The 20,556-nt window shown below is 42.6% G+C and overlaps 1 protein-coding gene across 2 annotated transcripts in view; it reads left to right on the forward strand.

Moving 5' to 3' along the window:
• The window catches only part of LOC133574537 (ARF GTPase-activating protein GIT2-like), a 38,266-nt gene extending 17,782 nt beyond the window's left edge, over nucleotides 1–20,484 (forward strand). For both annotated transcript variants that reach the window (XM_061926692.2, XM_072912029.1), the window contains exons 10-20: nucleotides 728–800; nucleotides 8,865–8,962; nucleotides 9,045–9,156; nucleotides 11,141–11,292; nucleotides 11,369–11,521; nucleotides 14,662–14,871; nucleotides 15,022–15,111; nucleotides 15,528–15,604; nucleotides 15,665–15,817; nucleotides 18,321–18,384; nucleotides 18,591–20,484. In XM_061926692.2, coding sequence (XP_061782676.1) covers nucleotides 728–800; nucleotides 8,865–8,962; nucleotides 9,045–9,156; nucleotides 11,141–11,292; nucleotides 11,369–11,521; nucleotides 14,662–14,871; nucleotides 15,022–15,111; nucleotides 15,528–15,604; nucleotides 15,665–15,817; nucleotides 18,321–18,384; nucleotides 18,591–18,785 — 1,377 coding nt within the window. In that variant the 3' untranslated portion in view covers nucleotides 18,786–20,484. The remainder of the gene's footprint in view (nucleotides 1–727; nucleotides 801–8,864; nucleotides 8,963–9,044; nucleotides 9,157–11,140; nucleotides 11,293–11,368; nucleotides 11,522–14,661; nucleotides 14,872–15,021; nucleotides 15,112–15,527; nucleotides 15,605–15,664; nucleotides 15,818–18,320; nucleotides 18,385–18,590) is intronic.
• Nucleotides 20,485–20,556: the final 72 nt, after the last annotated feature.

Below are 20,556 nucleotides of genomic sequence, written 5' to 3' on the forward strand. Positions count from 1 at the left end.
GAGTTGATTTATTTTGGAAAACCTTGTTACATTGTTTAATGCATCCAGCGGGGCATCACAACAAAATTAGGCATAATAATGTGTTAATTCCACGACTGTATATATCGGTATCGGTTGATACCGGAATCGGTAATTAAAAGTTGGACAATATCGGATATCGGCAAAAAAGCCATTATCAAACATCTCTACTTGTAATGCTTTTTTGGGGGTAACTCCTTTTAGTTGACCTGGTACCAGTCAATCTGTACCGTCATGAAACTCTACCTGATCCTGTGCAAACTTCTAATACATTTTTCAATCAATCGATCTATTATAATTAGTCAGAAAAGGTTGGAAACTAAGCTAACACTACTAGCTGTGTTCACTTACCAGAGACAAAATGTTCACAGCACAGTCTGGAGTGTTCTGTAGGAGTCCAGTGATCCCTCCGTATCGTGCTCCGTTTGGCAGAAATTCACATGTTACGGCAGTCAACGTTATTAAGCACCAAGTAGCGGGAAAAAACACAATTCGATGTGTTTCTTCTTTGGTAGTTGCTTCAGGTCTTTCCGGTGCACTGCTGTCGATATAGTGCTCAATCAACACAGCCGGAGCTTTCAATGTGTTGCGCGATATCAATCGCTCTGTCTGGGGGAGGCACGCAATTTTGAACGCCGGAAAAACCCTGGATTTGTTTTTGCTTGATTGCACAGTATTTGTCATTGAGTTTTGCTGTATTCTCTTCTAGCTAAGTAATCATCAGTTTGAAGAACTCGCCATGGATGTTTACGATGAAGTCGACAGGAGGGAAACAGATGCAGGTATGTGGCTTTTAAATTCAAGGTGCTCAGTTTGGTGCAGCGAAAACCTCTTGTATTGCAGCGTTTTAATGAACCGGAAAACTTCAAGCAATTGTCTGCGGCCGGAGAAGGCGCAGTGTCATTGTGGGCATTCACAAGCTCAACCTTTTGAAAATGCCGCGTCACTCTGTTCCTGACAGTGTCATTATCAATGTTCAACTGCCTCACTGAGCGACAACAAAGGCAACGAAAAAGACCTTGAACGCCTTGCAGGGTTCCCATTCTGTAGTCTGGATTTAGCGACCTGTGGCTTAATCCTCCTTCCTAAAATGAAATTGTTGCTGAATTGTTATTGTTTTGAGAGTCTTGGCATGCTGCAGCAGGAGTCAAAGAATGAACCTTGTTGTTATGACCTGTTATGGATTGATATTATTGTTTCTAAAACATTTATTTACAGTGCATCCGGAAAGTATTCACAGTGCTTCACTTGTTCTACATTTTGTTATGATACAGCCTTATTCCAAAATGGAATACATACATTTTTGTCCTCATCTTTCTACACACAATACCCCATAATGATACTGTGAAAACGTTTAGAAATTCACAGCCTTTGCCATGAACTTTTAAAGTGAGCTCAGGGGCATCCTGTTTCAACTGATCATTCTTGAGATGTTTCAACTTCTTAATTGGAGTCCACTTGTGGTAAAAAATCGGTCTAAGCCTGGGCCCTTGGAGAGGGGTTCCAGACTGAGGCCAAGGGAAAAAACAACTCATAGCCATAGCACACATCCCTCTTACATGTGAGTAAGAGGGAAACATCAAAGAACACAAAGGAAATTAAAGACAATAAAAGAGCAGAGCTGATGCAACCAGCCACTTCTACATACAGCTATGAATAAAGAGTAAAAGAAACATATACACTGTGGTAGGGATGTCCCGATCCGATATTTGGATCGGATCGGCTGCCGATATTTGCCAAAAATTGCGTATCGGCAAGGCATGGGAAAATGCAGATCCAGATCCAGTTTAAAAAAAAAACTCCGGTCCGTGTTTTCCAACGCACCTATTTAAATAATACATTCCACTTTTCTGCTGCTCCGTAATTTCCGTTCCGCATTTTCCAGCACAACTTCAACACATCCACAATTCTCACGCAGTTGCTTTTAGCTGCTGGCATTACACGACAGGCTCTTTTCACTCTTTCCTCTGTTTCCCTCTCACAGACAGCGAGCGCACCTTCTTACACACGTCACATACTGTCACGTCATACGTCACATACGTATACGTCCTCTCCCAGCAGAGAGGTAGCGGCATGGCTAACGTTAGCTGTGATGCTAGGGCAGCCGCTAAGGTGCGCGCCTGCTCAAACGTCCTCTGCGCACGGCAAATCTATGCCACGCACAAAATCAAATAAAAAAATAAGCGCATAACAATTTTTGGACACACGGACACGACAGAGACAACAGTTTTCGTCGTCATTGTTCAAATATTGTGACGTCTGTCGAGACGCTTATCTCCATTCGGTGCCACACGTCCACACCATCAAAATGCAGAGGCAAAACTTTCCACATCAACAACGTATGAAAAAATTAGTGATTTTTTTAGTTGTGATTTCCTTCTCTGCATGAAAGTTTAAAAGTAGCATATATTAATGCAATATGAAGAAGAATGTTTTAATGTAGACATGCAAGCCTTGAAAGAACATTTTGAAAATCAAGACTACATTTCCTGCAAATGGGTGCATTTCTACCCTATATTTTAACTTTAGATTTATTCTCATCACACTCTTTTGGCTGTCTTTTTGACACTTACATCAGGCGCCCCCCTCCACACCCTGGATTATAAATAATGTAAATAATTCAATGTGATTATCTTGTGTGATGACTGTATTATAATGATAGTATATATCTGATAGTATATATCTGTATCATGAATCAATTTAAGTGGACCCCGACTTAAACAAGTTGAAAAACTTATTCGGGTGTTACCATTTAGTGGTCAATTGTACGGACAATGTACTTCACTGTGCAACCTACTAATAAAAGTCTCAATCAATCAATCAAAACACATAGAATCATCATACTGCTGTGATTATATGCATCAAGTGTTCATTCAAAGCTAAGGCAAAATATCGAGATATATATTGTGTATCGCAATATGGCCTTAAAATATCGCAATATTAAAAAAAGGCCATATCGCCCAGCCCTAGTTCAATGATGCCATTTCTGTTTGTGATGTATAATTTTGTCTATTTTGTGTTCATCCTTGAATAAACAGGTCAGTTTCTTGTTACCAACCATTGTGTATTATTCAAACTCCCCTAATTCAGCTGGCTAGTTGTTATCAAGAGTACTAAAACCCTTTTCAACATGATTCTGACAACTAAGTAGGCTAAATAACTTTAAACTTTAATACATGCTCGGATAGGCCAGTATCGGTCAGTATCGGTATCGGTCAGTATCGGTATCGGATCGGAAATGCAAAAACAATATTGGTATCGGATCGGAAGTGCAAAAACCTGGATCGGGACATCCCTACACTGTGGTGGCCTCTGCGGTGTTCCACGCCATCGTCTGCTGGGGAGGAGGGAGCATGGCCAGAGACAGGAGCAGACCCAACAAAGCAACCCAGAGAGCCGACTCCACTTTTGGCCGCCCACCACCAGAACTCTTCCTAAAGCTGTCCGGCCGTCTAAAATGAGCAATCGGGGGAGAAGGGCCCTAGTCAGGGAGGTGACCAAGAACCTGATGTCACTCTGTCAGAGCTACAGCATTCCTCTATGGAGAGAGGAGAACTTTCCAGAAAGACAACCATCTCTCCAGCAATCCACCATTCAGGCCTGTACAGTAGAGTCACCAGACGGAAGCCATTATTTCTTAAAAGTTTGCCAAAAGGCACCTGAAAGACTCTCAGACCGGGAGAAACAAAATTATTTTGTGCGATGAGACAAAGATTGCAGTCTTTGGCGGGAATCATCAGGCCATACCATCCCTACTGTGAAGCATCATGCTGCGTGGATGTTTTTCAGCAGCAGGAACTGGGAAATGATTTAGGATAGAGGAAAAGATGAATGCGGCAATGTACAGAGACATCCTGGATGAAAACATGCTCCAAAGTACGCTTGAACTGAGAACGGGGTGACGATTCATCTTTCAGCAGGACAGCGGCCCTAAGCACATAGCCAAGATATCAAAAGAATGGCTTCACAGCAACTCTGTAAATGTCCTTGAGTGGCTCAACCTGAGCCCAGACCTAAGTTCTATTGAACATCTCTGGGGAGATCTAAAAATGGCTGTGCAACGCCGCTTCCCATCCAACCTAATGGAGCTTGAGAGAATGAGTGAAACTGCCCAAAGATAGATGTGCCGAGCTTGTGGCATCGTAGTCAAAAAGACTTGAGGCTGTAATTGGGATGGCGTGGCGCAGTGGCAGAGTGGCCGTGCGCAACCCGTGGGGCCCTGGTTCAATCCCCACCTAGTACCAACCTCGTCATGTCCGTTGTGTCCTGAGCAAGACACTTCACCCTTGCTCCTGATGGCTGCTGGTTAGCGCCTTGCATGGCAGCTCCCGCCATCAGTGTGTGAATGTGTGTGTGAATGGGTAAATGTGGAAGTAGTGTCAAAGCGCTTTGAGTACCTTGAAGGTAGAAAAGCGCTATACAAGTACAACCCATTTATCATTTATTTATCATTTAATTGCTGCCAAAGGTGCATCAACAAAGTATTGAGCAAAGGCTGTGAGTAGATGTGATTTCTTAGTTTTTTATTTGTAATAAAGTTGCAAAAAAGACTTTTCACATTGTCGTTTATGGGGTATTTTGTGTAGAATTTTGAGGACAATTAATTATTTACATAACAAAATGTGGAACAAGTGAAGTGCTGTGAATACTTTCTGGATTCACAAAATAATGTGTCAGCACGCCACAATTAAATTCGGACTGCCGCAGAAAGATTTTTCCAAAGACTTGGTACATTCGCCCTCGCTCACAAACACATTTTCTGTGGAGGTTGCTGTTATAACTTTGTTCAGTAACTTTGCTTCTTAAAGGGGCTGTTTGCAACCTCAATGCCAAGCGTGTCCAAAGTATAGCCTGGGGGCCATTTGTGGCCCGCAACTCTAGTTTTGTTGGCCCAGGGTATTATGTCGAAATAAAATCAAGCAAAAAAAGAACAGTAATAATGGAAGAAGAATAAGCAAAAATATGTGATGTTACCATTAATAGCTAACAATAATACCATATTTTCCGCACTATAAGGCACACCGGATTATAAGGCTCACCTTCAATGAATGGCCTATTTTAAAACTTTGCTCATATACAAGGCACATAGAATAGACGCTACAGTAGAGGCTAGGGTTACTTATACATCCCGTAGTTGCGAGACCTGTTGTGGCTCAATAATGGTCCATATATAAGGCGCACCAGATTATAAGGCGCACTGGCAGCTTTTTTTATTTTTATTTTTTTATTTATTTTTATTTTTTTTGTCCTGTCCAGCTTCTCAGGCAAATCATATAGTTGATGTAGATGCCCATGTCGGCTGTTCAGATTTACTTTACAAAAGAGAAGTGTAGGATACTTCTCTTGTCGCCTTATTTGTATTTGACTTTATTAAATGTATTTATATTATCATTTAGTGCAGCCGGGCCGGAGCAGGAGGGGATAGAAAGAGAAAAAAAAGAAGACAGAGGGGGAAATTTTGGGGACAAGAGGGGGATTAGACAGAGAGACGAAAACAACAACAGCAAACAACAACAACAACGACAACAATAGAGCAACATCAGCAAATACGACATGTACATGTACAAGCACTGTCAGCTTTTGAGAAAATTGGAGGTTTGTAGGTGCGCCTTATAGTGCGGAAAATACGATGCACTTTGTCACAAATAACATAGAACTGACAACGTTTTGTCTTTAAATATACTTTATATGTCTTTGTGGAGGGGGGCGTGGCCTGCGGACCTGCAGCGATACTGGGTGTGCCAGGATCGGTTGCAAGATCAGCGACAGGTGCGTAGATGGCCCACCTGGGTCTGCTTATCTAATCACCCGTCGCTCTGTTAAAAGGCAGCAGCCGGGGAGGAGAGCGGTGGTGGAGCTGGAGCGAGAGAGAGACAAAGACGGAAAGACAATTGCTGAAAAGCACAGAGACACTTGGAAGACAAAATAAAACAGTGTTGGTCCGAGGAACCCGGAGGAGAGAAACCTCCACAATTTGCCTCCACCGCCGCGAGCACGCTCGCAAGAGCCGTCAGGGGGTCGGCCTCTTCCGTCTCATGTTGGGCGCCAAATTGTGTAGGTTTCTCTCCTCCGGGTTCCTCGGACCACCAAGCACTGACATGACAGCTCAGGTTCGGAGTTACAACACAGTTTTATTTTGTCTTCCAAGTGTCTCTGTGCTTTTCAGCAATTGTCTTTCCGTTTCCGTCTCTGTCTCTCTATCGCTCTCGCTCCAGCTCCACCACCTCTCTCCTCCCCGGATGCTGCCTTTGAACAGAGCGACAGGTGATTAGATAAGCAGGCCCAGGTGGGCCATCTACGCACCTGTCGCTGATCTCGCAGCCGGTCCTGGCACACCCCGCTTCGCTGCAGGTCCGCAGGCCACGCCCCCCTCCACAGTCTTTTATTTGTTTCTTTATTTATTTATTTTTTATGTGATATGAAAATGACCGCAGCATTCTTTGACTTTTCAGTTATGGCCCTTGGTGAAAAACCTTTGTGCACCCCTGCTTTACGCAAAGGCCTAGAGGGCGCTAACTTTCTAATGTGTTTTAAGCATTAAATCCCGCCCTCTTGCGGCTTCCAGCAGAGAGTACGCCTGTACGTAACACATTAGCTTTGTGTGTTGTTTGCCAATAATGGCGATCTGGATAGCTACCATTAGCTAACATTAGGTGTATATTTTTTCCTAACGACAACAAGACTGCAAATTGTTAGTCGTTTCTCTTAGAATGCTTTTGTGTATGTGCACGTGCTTGCTGCGCGTACGTGTGGCTTGGCAGCAGTCCGTGACAAGCCTGAACACCAAACAAATTCCTCGGATGGACGAGCAGGGTTTTATTCAATATAATTAGTAATTGTAAAAATTTGTAGACATTTAAATGAATATATGTGTAACGCTCGTTGTGCGTCGGGGTTCTTTGGGGGACGGGAAGGATCAGGCCTCAGGGTCAGAGTTAATGAATCTTTTATTTTCTTGATCGTTTTTGTGGGTTCTCTCGCTCTGCGTCTCTCCTCGGTCTCTCTCTCGCTCGCTCTCCCCCTCATGGTCTCGGGCGCTGCTAATAAAGGAGACAGGTGATTAGATAACCCGTTCCAGCTGGGACATCCACTCACCTGTCAGCTGCTTCATAGCCTGCACACGCCCTGCCCGCAGGAGACGCGTGGGCCACGCCCCCTCCACAATATGTTTTGTTAAAACAGACGCTAGCAGGTGGTGTTCTTGTTATATTTTCATACATCAACTGGCCAAGGTAAAAAACCTTCTTTCTAGGCAACAGTTTGAGACTGTCAACCATGCCTTTATCACATCTCGGCTGGATTAATGTAACGCTTTGTATTTTGGAATTAGTCAATCCTCCCTCTCACGTCTGCAGCTGGTCCAAAATGCAGCTGCCCGACTCTTAACTAACACAAGAAAATGAGAGCACATTACTCCTGTTTTAGCCTCCCTCCACTGGCTGCCTGTGTCTTTTAGAGTCCTTTTTAAAATGATTGTACTCGTTTTTAAATCCTTACGTGGTCTTGCCCCACCTTACCTCTCTGAGCTGCTCCACCTCTATGCCCCCACCCGGTCCCTCAGGTCAGCTGATCAGCTGCTCCTGGAGGTACCCAAATCAAAGCGCAAGCTTCGAGGGGACAGAGCTTTCTCTGTTGCGGGTCCCAAACTCTGGAACCATCTCCCTCTCCATGTGAGACAGGCCCCTTCTTTGGCTACTTTTAAGACCCTTCTTAAAACCCATCTTTATTCACTAGCTTTTAACCCAGCATGAGACTTTCTGTCAGAATAATTCTATCTAAGTTATCACCAAACTTTGTGTTACATTGAGTTCAGCTCACCCGGCGAGAGGACAAAAGCTGTCTTTGATCCTACCAACAAGAAGGCTTGTAAAACTCCACTGTGTAGGATGGGAAGCAACATGAAGGTGTTCTGTTTCTTTGATGTATTGTAATCAACAGAAAGATAATGTCTTGACCCGAGAACTACAAAACAGAGAGGAAGCAGTACCAGACTCCCCTCCACGCGACTTTTTCTTTGAAGTGTTTTACGACCTTTTCTTTGAACTGTTTGTAACCAAAGGCGATGGCTGTTTACGACCCCCGCCCCTTAGAAACAGCCGTTGCCATGTAATCGGGGAAAGTCCAAATAAAAGAGGAGGCGTACAATCTTTCGTCAGAGCGTGGTGAGACTGTGCAAATAGTACAGTCCAGACGTCTCTCCTCAATTGAGCCAAATTTAATTCTGTCTCTGTTTAATTTCTTGCTTCTCATCAGTGTTTGAACCTGACACTTTCAACTGTTTTTAACTTTTTAACTGCTTTTTATCCAACAAATTGTTCTTAAGATAATTTGTATTTGCTTTTTCAATGTGTATTTTACCTCAGTTTTAAAATGTTATTTTTTAGTCTGTCCTTTGCCTTTATTTCTTTGTGGTGTACAGCCCTTTGTTCTTCAACTGTGGTTGTTTTTAAAGGGCTTTATAAATAAAGTTGGTATGGTATGGTATATTTTTGGGTTTGAAAAATGTTACTTTAAACAAGTTGCAAACAGCCCCTTCTAACACACCTCATACACAGCTGACTTGGTCGCACATTATAACCCATCCATCCATTTTCTACCGCTTGTCCCTCTCTGTTGATCAATATACAGATATATCAGACGTACAATGACCCTAGGAAAAATCACAAATGTTTTTTATCGACTGTTTTTTTGCTGCTCTAAATGCAAAACCCTTAAGTGAGTAACGTCATTTTTTTGTTGTTAAATAAGGTTTTCAAACACGTCGTTTACACGTCAAGCCCACCGAACAGATATATTCTGCTCCTGTGCAAAAAACTAATGTTTATTTATTTAATTTTTTTGTCCAGTGTGTTTAGCCACACAGAACCACAGCACACTTGTAACGGACACCACAGTTGTACCTTTCCTGCCGGTCAACCCTGAGTACTCCTCAACCAGAAACCAAGCAAGTTATTTTGCGTCTTTTAAACCTTTCACTTGTGTTTTAGTGATATAATTGTGGTATTCAAATGACCTTCTCTCTACAGGGTCGTCAGAAGTTGGCGAGGTTTAGCGCCCATGAGTTTGCTACCTTGGTCATCGATATTCTAACAGATGCCAAACGTCGGCAGTGGGGGAATTCCTGCGAAAGTCCTAAAGGTACAAACATTCCTAAATGGTTACCTTACCCACATTAGGCAACTTACTTGTTTCTTATTGGTTGCTTATACATATTTTTTTTACAATACTTTTCAATATAGAACAGGGCAAGTTTTTGTATGATTCAGTTTTTTTCCCAAACAAACTAATCAAGTGCTGAAACAAAGAATCTCACGTGTTGGTGACTCAATCTCTGTGCTTTTTTTTATGTTAAGTAATGTTAGTTATATACAGTACAGGCCATAAGTTTGGACACACCTTCTCCTCATTCAATGCGTTTTCTTTATTTTCATGATTGTAGATTATCACTGAAGGCATCAAAACTATGAATGAACACATGTGGAGTTGTGTACTTCACAAAAAAAAGGTGAAATAACTGAAAACATGTTTTATATTCTAGTTTCTTCAAAATAGCCACCCTTTGCTCTGATTACTGCTTTGCACACTCTTGGCATTCTCTCGATGGGCTTCAAAGGGTAGTCACCTGAAATGGTTTTCACTTCACAGGTGTGCTTGAAGCTCGTCAAGAGAATGCCAAGAGTGTGCAAAGCAATAATCAGAGCAAAGGGTGGCTATTTTGAAGAAGCTAGTATATAAAACATGTTTTCTGTTATTTCACCTTTTTTTGTTAAGTACATAACTCCACCTGTGTTCATTCATAGTTCTGATGCCTTCAGTGACAATCTACAATGTTAATAGTCATAAAAATAAAGAAAAGGCATTGAATGAGGAGAAGGTGTGTCCAAAGTTTTGGCCTGTACTGTATATCCACATTGCAGATTATTTAAACCAAATTATATAACATTTTTAATTTAACGTAATCATTTTTAATCATAGAAATAGCTCAATTGAACTAAAATATTGATACTGGAGTAGTACTGGCCATTAGAGGAGACCAAACCAATTAGTGCGCGCTGCTCAGTATCGTTAGCACTAATTGGCTCAGCCTCAGACAGCATTATTATATTGGATTAAAAAAAAGTTAAAATACCAAAGATTGTCACACACACACTAGGTGTGGCAAAATTATTCTCTGCATTTGACCCATCACCCTTGATCACCCCCTGGGAGGTGAGGGGAGCAGTGAGCAGCTGCAGTGGCCACGCTCGGGAATCATTTTTGGTGATTTAACCCCCAATTCCAACCCTTGATGCTGAGTGCCAAGCAGGGAGGTAATGGGTGCCATTTTTATAGAAAGAGTGTAAATGTGACTAAAGGGTCTTATTTTATGTTTAGAGGGCTCTCGTAATGTTGAAAAACACATTTAAAAGGTATTAAGGTATGATAGGTATTAAGTAATGATCCCTCCTCGCAGTCATGTCCGGAATCAATCGCTAAACAAGGGGTGACGGTATATACAGTATATAATTTATATAAATAAGTAATTTATCAAGTAAATTGCCATTGGACAACAAGCATATCATCATGCGAACTAGTTAAAAAGTTAATGTTAAAGTACCAATGATTGTCACACACACACTAGGTGTGGCGAAATTATTCTCTGCATTTGACCCATTACCCTTGATCACCCCCTGGGAGGTGAGGGGAGCAGTGAGCAGCAGCGGTGGTGGACGCTCCCGGGAATAATTTTTGGTGATTTAACCTCCAATTCCAACCCTTCATGCTGAGTGCCAAGCAGGGAGGTAATGGGTCGCATTTTTATAGTCTTTGGTATGACTCGGCCTGGGTTTGAACTCACAACCTACCGATCTCAGGACGGGCACTCTAACCACTAAGCCACTGAGTAGTAAGCCTGAATCAACAGCGCCTCTGCTGGTTGCGGCTAACTAGTGCACTCAAATATACCTCAGACTCTTCAAGATGCTTTTCATCATCAATCACTTTCATGCAATTTGAAATAATTCTAAATGACTAATTATTTGTTTAATTGGCGATTATGCCCTTTGTTGACAATTCCAGTAAATGAAGACAGCCCTAGTATATTTAGACTTCTTCGATGTACTGATGTGTGTACTGCCTACAGAGAGTGTGGAGCTGATCTTGCAGGGAACAAACAGTCGCCACAACAGTGACTGCCAGGACAACGACCAGCCAGACTACGATAGCGTGGCTTCGGATGAAGATCCGGCCCAAGAAGCCACCTGTGGTATCAACTGCGTTGATGGGAGGACTAAGGTTTTTAACCACGCAGATGCCTTTTATTTGATTTCTGTCTGAACACGTCCAATGAATCTTGCGGTCCTCGCTGCAGAGTTCGGAGTCGTCGGACATGTCCGACGGCCCCATCACGGTGCAAGAATTCATGGAGGTAAAGAGCGCCCTCACTGCGTCGGAAGCCAAAATACAGCAGCTGCTCAAAGTCAACTGTCACCTGAGCGAGGAGCTGCGAGCGATGCAAGGCAAGGTTAGTCAAGCAAGTCCTCCGCTACTTATTGCCTTCACCCTTGGACATGAATCCTTTGTGTTGACACCAAATCTGTTTCAGTGAATCAGACGTTGCCTCATTTCCTGTGTTACTTTGCTCACAGAAAAACATCCAACAGCCCTGTTTCCTTTTCTTTTGACTGGTATAGTGCACACTTATGCTTCCTGCTGGCTAATGAAGCCATCAAGTTGGCTTTAATCTACATCAGTGGTTAAAAAACATTTTTCACCAAGTACCGCTTCAGAAAAAACTGGGCTCTCCATGTACCACCATAATGACCAACATTAGAATACAGTAGCGTAGTAGGCTTAAGTCAGGCCTGGGCAATTATTTTGACTCGGGGGGCCAAATTTACAGAAAAACGTGTTAAAAAAAAATCAGATTTTCAGGAACACTGATACAAAACCTCACAATAATGTAGGGCTGGGCGATATGGCCTTTTTAAAATATCGCGATATTTTAAGGCCATATCACGATACACAATATATATCGCGATATTTTGCCTTCGCCTTGAATGAACACTTGATGCATATAATCACAGCAGTATGATGATTCTATGTGTCTACATTAAAACATTCTTCTTCATACTGCATTAATATATGCTACTTTTAAACTTTCATGCAGAGAAGGAAATCACAACTAAAAAAAATCACTATTTTTTTCATACGGTGTTGATCTGGAAATGTTTGCCTCGGCATTTTGATGGTGTGGACGTGTGGCACCAAACGGAGATGTTGACGTGCGGAGTACGTAAATATTGTTTTTAATGTTGTTGTTCAGCACTTTGGAAACATGTTTGTTGTTTAAATGTGCAATTAAATAGTGGATTGGATTGGAGTGAGCACTCTTCATTCACTAGCAGGGCACTTTTCAAATGATGCTACATATTAGCAGTAGGCTACTACTACTTTTTACAGCAACGCTTTCACCCCACACTTGACAATATACGGTTGTCTGTTCGACATCTTCCCACTTGAAGCCAACTCACCGCCAGACGATGTACCCCCTGCTGTTTTTCTTGGGAATTAATTATTCCTTCATTTGTTACCAGATTCGCACCTTCTTTCTCTCGTATTACCACTCGCACCACAGCTAACGTTACCCATGCCGCTACCTCTCTGCTCCGCGAGGGCGTATACGTATGTGACGTATGTAAGAAGGTGCGCTTGTTTTATTGAGAAGGAGACACAAGAAAGAGTGAGAAACGCCTGTAGTGTAATGCCCGCAGCTAAAAGCAACTGCGTGAGAATGTATACTCGAATATCACGATATAGTCATTTTCTATATCGCACAGAGACAAACCCGCGATATATCGAGTATATCGATATACAGTGGGGCAAAAAAGTATTTAGTCAGCCACCAATTGTGCAAGTTCTCCCACTTAAAATGATGACAGAGGTCTGTAATTTTCATCATAGGTACACTTCAACTGTGAGAGACAGAATGTGAAAAAAAAATCCAGGAATTAACATTGTAGGATTTTTAAAGAATTTATTTGTAAATTATGGTGGAAAATAAGTATTTGGTCAATAACAAAAATTCAACTCAATACTTTGTAATATAACCTTTGTTGGCAATAACAGAGGTCAAACGATTACGATTACGGTAGGTCTTTACCAGGTTTGCACACACAGTAGCTGGTATTTTGGCCCATTCCTCCATGCAGATCTTCTCGAGAGCAGTGATGTTTTGGGGCTGTCGCCGAGCAACACGGACTTTCAACTCCCTCCACAGATTTTCTATGGGGTTGAGGTCTGGAGACTGGCTAGGCCACTCCAGGACTTTCAAATGCTTCTTACGGAGCCACTCCTTCGTTCCCCGGGCGGTGTGTTTGGGATCATTGTCATGCTGGAAGACACAGCCACGTTTCATCTTCAAAGCTCTCACTGATGGAAGGAGGTTTTGGCTGAAAATCTCACGATACACGGCCCCATTCATTCTTTCCTTAACACGGATCAGTCGGCCTGTCCCCTTAGCAGAAAAACAACCCCAAAGCATGATGTTTCCACCCCCAAGCTTCACAGTAGGTATGGTGTTCTTGGGATGCAACTCAGTATTCTTCTTCCTCCAAACACGACGAGTTGAGTTTATACCAAAAAGTTATATTTTGGTTTCATCTGACCACATGACATTCTCCCAATCCTTTGCTGTATCATCCATGTGCTCTCTGGCCTGGACATGCACTGGCTTAAGCAGGGGGACGTCTGGCACTGCAGGATTTGATTCCCTGTCGGCGTAGTGTGTTACTGATGGTAACCTTTGTTACTTTGGTCCCAGCACTCTGCAGGTCATTCACCAGGTCCCCCCGTGTGGTTCTGGGATTTTTGCTCACCGTTCTCATGATCATTTTGACCCCACGGGATGAGATCTTGCGTGGAGCCCCAGATCAAGGGAGATTATCAGTGGTCTTGTATGTCTTCCATTTTCTGATAATTGCTCCCACAGTTGATTTTTTTCACACCAAGCTGCTTGCCTATTGTAGATTCACTCTTCACAGTCTGGTGCAGGTCTACAATTCTTTTCCTGGTGTCCTTCGACAGCTCTTTGGTCTTGGCCATAGTAGAGTTTGGAGTCTGACTGTTTGAGGCAGTGGACAGGTGTCTTTTATACAGATAACGAGTTCAAACAGGTGCCATTAATACAGGTAACGAGTGGAGGACAGAAGAGCTTCTTAAAGAAGAAGTTACAGGTCTGTGAGAGCCAGAGATCTTCCTTGTTTGAAGTGACCAAATACTTATTTTCCACCATAATTTACAAATAAATTCTTTAAAATTCCTACAATGTGAATTCCTAGATTTTTTTTTCACATTCTGTCTCTCACAGTTGAAGTGTACCTATGATGAAAATTACAGACCTCTGTCATCATTTTAAGTGGGAGAACTTGCACAATCGGATGCTGACTAAATACTTTTTTGCCCCACTGTATCGCCCATACCTACGTGTATCTATGTGAGCCTAAAATTAAGTCTGATTTTGGCCCTTCCCCGAGTGCCATTTTACCTAAAAGCAAACCCTCTACACAACAACAAAATAGCTTAAAACATTTCCTTTGGCTCGGCTGCATTCTGCTCCATTATTGATGTCCTTCTCTAGTTAAGAACTGTTCTTGTCCTCCTCAGCTGACCTGCTTGCAAACTGAAAATACAACTCTACGATGGCAGGCCCCCAGCGGACAACACCACGGCCACGGGCCTGTCGCTCGACGCCAGACCCGCGGAGGTCGCGCCATGTCCATGTACGAGACGGGCTCCTCCCCCAGACAGTACCCTCAGCGCGAAGAAAGCGCCCGGCGTGATGACGGAGTCGTCTTACAACCCTTCCCGGCGAACGTAAGCGCTTTTGAGGCATTACGGCTCCCGCTCGGCTGTTGACGTGACCGTGACGGTGCCTGGCTTGGAGCTGGTGTTGTTTATTTCTTTTGGAGTGGTTGATTATTCATCGCATCTCATTAGAGTTTGCTCGACTTGACCCTTTCCTAGATTGGGAGGGGTCCTTTGGGAACGGCCGCTTCCTCCCTCCCATCCTTGCCCTCTTCCCCGTCCTGGTCGTGGGATGAGAGATCTCGAAGGGTTAAGTACTGGCGTACCCCTCCTGTGGTCGGCAGGAGATTTTGAAAGCCCTCCCTCTTCGTGCTTGGGCTGTAGTTTTGCTTTTCAACTGACGTGTGTCTCCTAAAAGCAGCTTTGTTGGATGAACACGCCACTATTCTTTTCTTACGACTCTGAACAACCTGTTGCTTTTCCACTGAGTGGTGGAGCTGCTTTAATCCAGACAAAGCGTCCAATTTCTTTGAACCAAACCGTCCAATTGCAGTGCACTTTAAGAACACTCACAATTTATGCCATCTTTGCATCTACTAATTGCATCTCTGTATCTTACCTAAATACTCGCTTTTTGTGTTTCTACAATGCATGTCGCTGTTTTTTTTTACTGCACAGGCGCTTGTTCGGATTGACCGGATGGTAACAGTTGAATATTTCTGCAGGGTTGCAGTTTGGAGGGACAGAGCACCATTCTCAAATGTGACATTGCACCCAACCACTCTGAAGCTGTGGACGCTGAGTAAGAGGACATGTTTTGGGAAAAAAACATTTGAACATTCCTAACGGCCTTTCCCCTCAGCCCGCCGCTGGCCTCTGTGGCGGCAGAGAGCGAGTTGGATGTTGAGGAAGACCCCACCCTGCCGTGCACCGAGGACGTCATCTGCAAGACTGAGCAGATCACCAAGAACATTCAGGAGCTTCTAAGGGCCGCCCAGGAGACCAAACATGAAAGGTTAGCCCATGCAGTGTTGTTGTTTACAACATGTCCTCACAAATGGGGGTCATAACACCACATGTTGCTTTGACAAGACTGTTTCGACCCCTTCCGAAAGGTGCTAAAAATGCGTAATGTTCTTTAGATGTTTATGTTTAACCTAGGGCTGTTAAGGTCTGATTGCATTTAGAGGTGGGAATTTTTGGGCACTTTACGATTCGATTACAATTACAATTCAGGGGCTACGATTCGATCATAAATGGATTATTTATACACCTATAAATAGATGTCAGGTTCAAACACTGATGACATCTATTAAACAGACGAGAAGCAAGGAATCATGCAGAGACGGAGTTAAATTTTGCTCAATTGAGGAGAGACGTTATTTGGGCTGTACTCTAGTTTTACAGATCCAAACTACGTTCTAAAGTCTAGCCCATGTGCTTCCTCTATTTATTTGGGAGGTCTCTGAAACAAAAATTGAGCTGTTTGGCCACAATACCCAGCAATATGTTTGGAGCAGAAAAGGTGAGGCCTTTAATCCCAGGAACACCATGCCTACCGTCAAGCATAGTGGTGGTAGTATTATGCTCTGGGCCTGTTTTGCTGCCAATGGAACTGGTGCTTTACAGAGAGTAAATGGGACAATGAAAAAGGAGGATTACCTCCAAATTCTTCAGGACAGCCTAAAATCATCAGCCCGGAGGTTGGGTCTTGGGCGCAGTTGGGTGTTCCAACAGGACAATGACCCCAAACACACGTCAAAAGTGGTAAAGGAATGACTAAATCAGACTAGAATTAAGGTTTTAGAATGGCCTCCCCAAAGTCCTGATTTAAACGTGTGTACAATGCTGAAGAAACAAGTCCTTTTCAGAAAACCAAGAAATTTAGCTGAACTGCACCAATTTTGTCAAAAGGAGTGGTCAAACATTCAAGCAGAAGCTTGTGGATGGCTACCAAAAGGGGGCCAAGGGACACGTAAGCAAATATTAACAGTGCTGTATGTATACTTTTGACCTAGCAGATTTGCTCACATTTTCTGTAGACCCATAATAAATTCATAAAAGAAGCAAACTTCATGAATGTTTTTTTCTGACCAACAAGTATGTGCTCCCATCACTCTATCACAAAAAAATAAGAGTTGTAGAAATGATTGGAAACTTAAGACAGCCATGACATTATGTTCTTTACAAGTGTATGTCAACTTTTGATCGCGACTGTATGTCTGAACTTCTGTGCAGGACTTTGTGAAACTTCTATTGTTTTTTTGAAACGTGCTATATAAATAAAGTGATGGCAGGTGAGGCGGGGCCTCACCTGCCATCATGGAAAGAAAAAAAATGTAAAAAGAAAAAAAATATATTAAATTGTTAAATGTATCCAGTGATTATACTATAAAGTTATTTTCCATTTAACTTCACCAGTTTTAGATTGTTTTTATTCAAAATTGCTGAATTTTCACATTTGCCGTTCGAATACTGAGAAGAGACGGTGCGGTGATCAGCAGCCAGTTGAGGCACGTCACTCAGTTGTGCCTCAACATGGATTGCGGACTCGGCTAACTGCTGGCCTGCTGTGCAGTGAGACCGTATTGCTATATGAACTATATTATACATTTCCATAGTTTAGTTAGCTGAGGTATATAATGTACAGTGTATTTTGTCAACAACTGTATGTGTGTAACGTATTTCTTGTGCTGAGCGATCATAAAACTGCTGCGAAGATGCACTGGCTGAGGCTCGCGTAATCCCGCCTCCTGGTGGGAGCGCCACACCAACCAAAGCCCACACCCAAACCCTCCACGTGCAAGACCGAATCCACCCAAAAAAAGGTCACTTAACAAGAAGCCAAAAAGTGCAAAAACAACAATGCTCGCGCCGGAGGAGCGTGAACGACTGCAGGGACACAACATTAGGTACACCTGCAGACTGCAGCACGGATTTCATATTTCATTCATTCACAACTCCTCCAACACGAACACCACTGTTCCCGTACTTATAAGTAAAAGTAAGACCATAATAACGTTTTTTTTTATTAAATGTGATTTTTTTGTGTGCTACAGTTTGTATGTGTAAAGTTAAAGTTAAGTTAAAGTACCAATGATTGTCACACACACACACGAGGTGTGGTGAAATTTGTCCTCTGCATTTGACCCATCCCCTTGATCACCCCCTGGGAGGTGAGGGGAGCAGTGGGCAGCAGCGGCGCCGCACCCGGGAATAATTTTTGGTGATTTAACCCCCAATTCCAACCCTTGATGCTGAGTGCCAAGCAGGGAAGAATGCTGGTATGAGCTTTTAAACATAACCCGTTAACTGCTGCCAATCAAATGGTGAATAAGATACTCTTTAGGGTTCATATGTTTGTAAATCTGACTGTGATGAAGTCAGTGCCTCACCAGTCATGTACCTCACCGCACGTCACTGGTCAGAAGAGACGAAATTTGTCATACATCATAAAAAAGTGACTTTTGCATTATGGGGAGGTGTTTATTCGTTGCTTTATCTTTGTGTCTTGACAGCTTTCTGCCATGTGCAGAGAAGATCTGTGTGGCTGTGAAGGAGATGGCCGCTCTGTTTCCAAAGGTAACACAACTCCTACTCCACCCCCGTAACAAAAGGACGTGTTGGGTAAACAAACGGTAGAGAATGTGCAGACATGTCGTCTGGGCTTATCGCATTACTTTTCCTCATCATTGGATTACTTTGTTTACATTCACACGCGCCACCATGAGAGGTTATTTGTGGACGTTGCCTTGGCGACCGCACCCACCTGCTCCTCTCCCTTGCAGAGGCCGTCCTCGGAGACCGTGCGCGGCTCCCTCTTCCTGCTCACCTCCAGCGCGGGCCGGCTGCACGGCGAGTGTTACGGCCCCTGCCCCGCCGACGTGCAGCTGGTCACGCAGCAGGTCATCCAATGCGCCTACGACATCGCCAAAGCTGCCAAGCAACTTGTCACCGTGACCACCAAAGAAAACAACATTTAGCAGCTCCAAACCCCTCCCCCCACAACAACAAAAAAATGTCACACGAGGTAAACCTCTACTTCAATTGTTGCACGTCCTCGACACATACATTCCTTTAGCTTGTATTATATTTATTATTATTTACTTAATGTCATCCTACCTTACAAAGATTGAATCCACACATTTCTTAAGGGTGCATCTTATGTATAGCAATTAAGACAGCAACATTATTCCCCTTTTAGTGCTCCCCAATAGGTGCAAAAACAGTATTTCTTCAGTGTGTGTTCAATTAGGAAGCCTATAATAGGAGCAGCGTCACTGCATTCATCACACACAACTGCAAAAAGGGGATACAAGTAGAACTCTGTTACAAAGCAGGTAGGCTATATCACCTGACAACAATCAAATATTTTGTATTAATACGTTGGCAAGCTTGGTCCAAAATGTGCTTTTGAGTAATGTATTCGTGATATACTTGTATGATATGTGCATTTGTGTGAGTGTGTACAGATGTCCTTAGCGGCTCATGTGAAATCCATATAAAGAACAGTATGCAAGTATATATGGGGGGAAAATTGTATATCAATGTAATTCTTTATCAAAGTAATCCAAATGCTATTCTATTTATGAACGTGTGTCATACCTCTTGAAGAAAAAAAAAAACAAGAAAAAAATATTTTCATAAGCTTTTGTTTGTAATGCTCCTCACAAGTTGAGGGGAGTGAGCCCCCTTTTGTTTGTTTATCATCAGAGTTCAAATGTGCCCCTCAATCAAGTCGGATCTCACTTTGCAGCCTGATCCGTTTCACCGCTGGGGGTGGAAAAAGTAACAGAATACCTCGGGCCGCCCAGAGCCCAGTGAAGTTAAGGTTACATTTTGTCTAGTAAAACAAAGGCTTTTTTTTTTTTGGCTAACAACTAACATGTCTGAAGTTAATTCAGCAGATTCAAACTATGTTCCAGCATGTATATCTTGTATTGTCTTTATTTTATTTTTTTTTTTTAACAAGTTGTGCTGAAATTTGGGAGCATTAAATCCAGGGTGGGAGAAATGTGACAGTTTCATGTTACTTACAATGCAGAATATACGCAACAATGAATGAATAAACATGTATTTAGTACGTTTGATTCAGCTCTGTGACGGAAAGACAGCAGAAACCTATTAGAATGGGAAAAAGCCCGAAAATCCCAAAAGGGACAAGCGGTAGAAAATGGATTGATGGAAAAAAATATTTCATTTTTATAACTCTTTTTTTATTAGATAGATACCTGTATTTTAATAATCCCTTTGGGAATATTCTTGTATCTCCCACATACTTGCCAACCTCAGCTCCTCTCCCGAAAACCTCCCGGGACAAATTTTCTCCCGAAAATCTCCCGAAATTCAGGCGGAGCTGGAGGTCGCGCCCCCTCCAGCTCCATGCGGACCTAAGTAACGTGTTTTCCTCTACCGTAAAGCAGTTCGTCTGCCATAAACAGTAATGTTGTGACACTCTTAAACAGGACAATACTGCCATCTAGTGCATTTGATGAAGGCACTTTTGTGCGTGCCACACAGCAATGCATCATCAGTTCGAAAAATAGTGACAGAGAATAGAACAAGGATGGACAATTCAACCCTTAACTCAACAATGAGTAGATGAGTGTTATGTGTGTATATGTGTAAATAAATGAACACTGAAATTCAAGTATTTCTCTTATTTATTTATATATATATATATATATATATATATATATATATATATATATATATATATATATATATATATATATATATATATATATATATATA

Source organism: Nerophis lumbriciformis, linkage group LG32, assembly GCF_033978685.3.
Source record: "Nerophis lumbriciformis linkage group LG32, RoL_Nlum_v2.1, whole genome shotgun sequence".
NCBI classification, from domain to species: Eukaryota; Metazoa; Chordata; class Actinopteri; order Syngnathiformes; family Syngnathidae; genus Nerophis; species Nerophis lumbriciformis.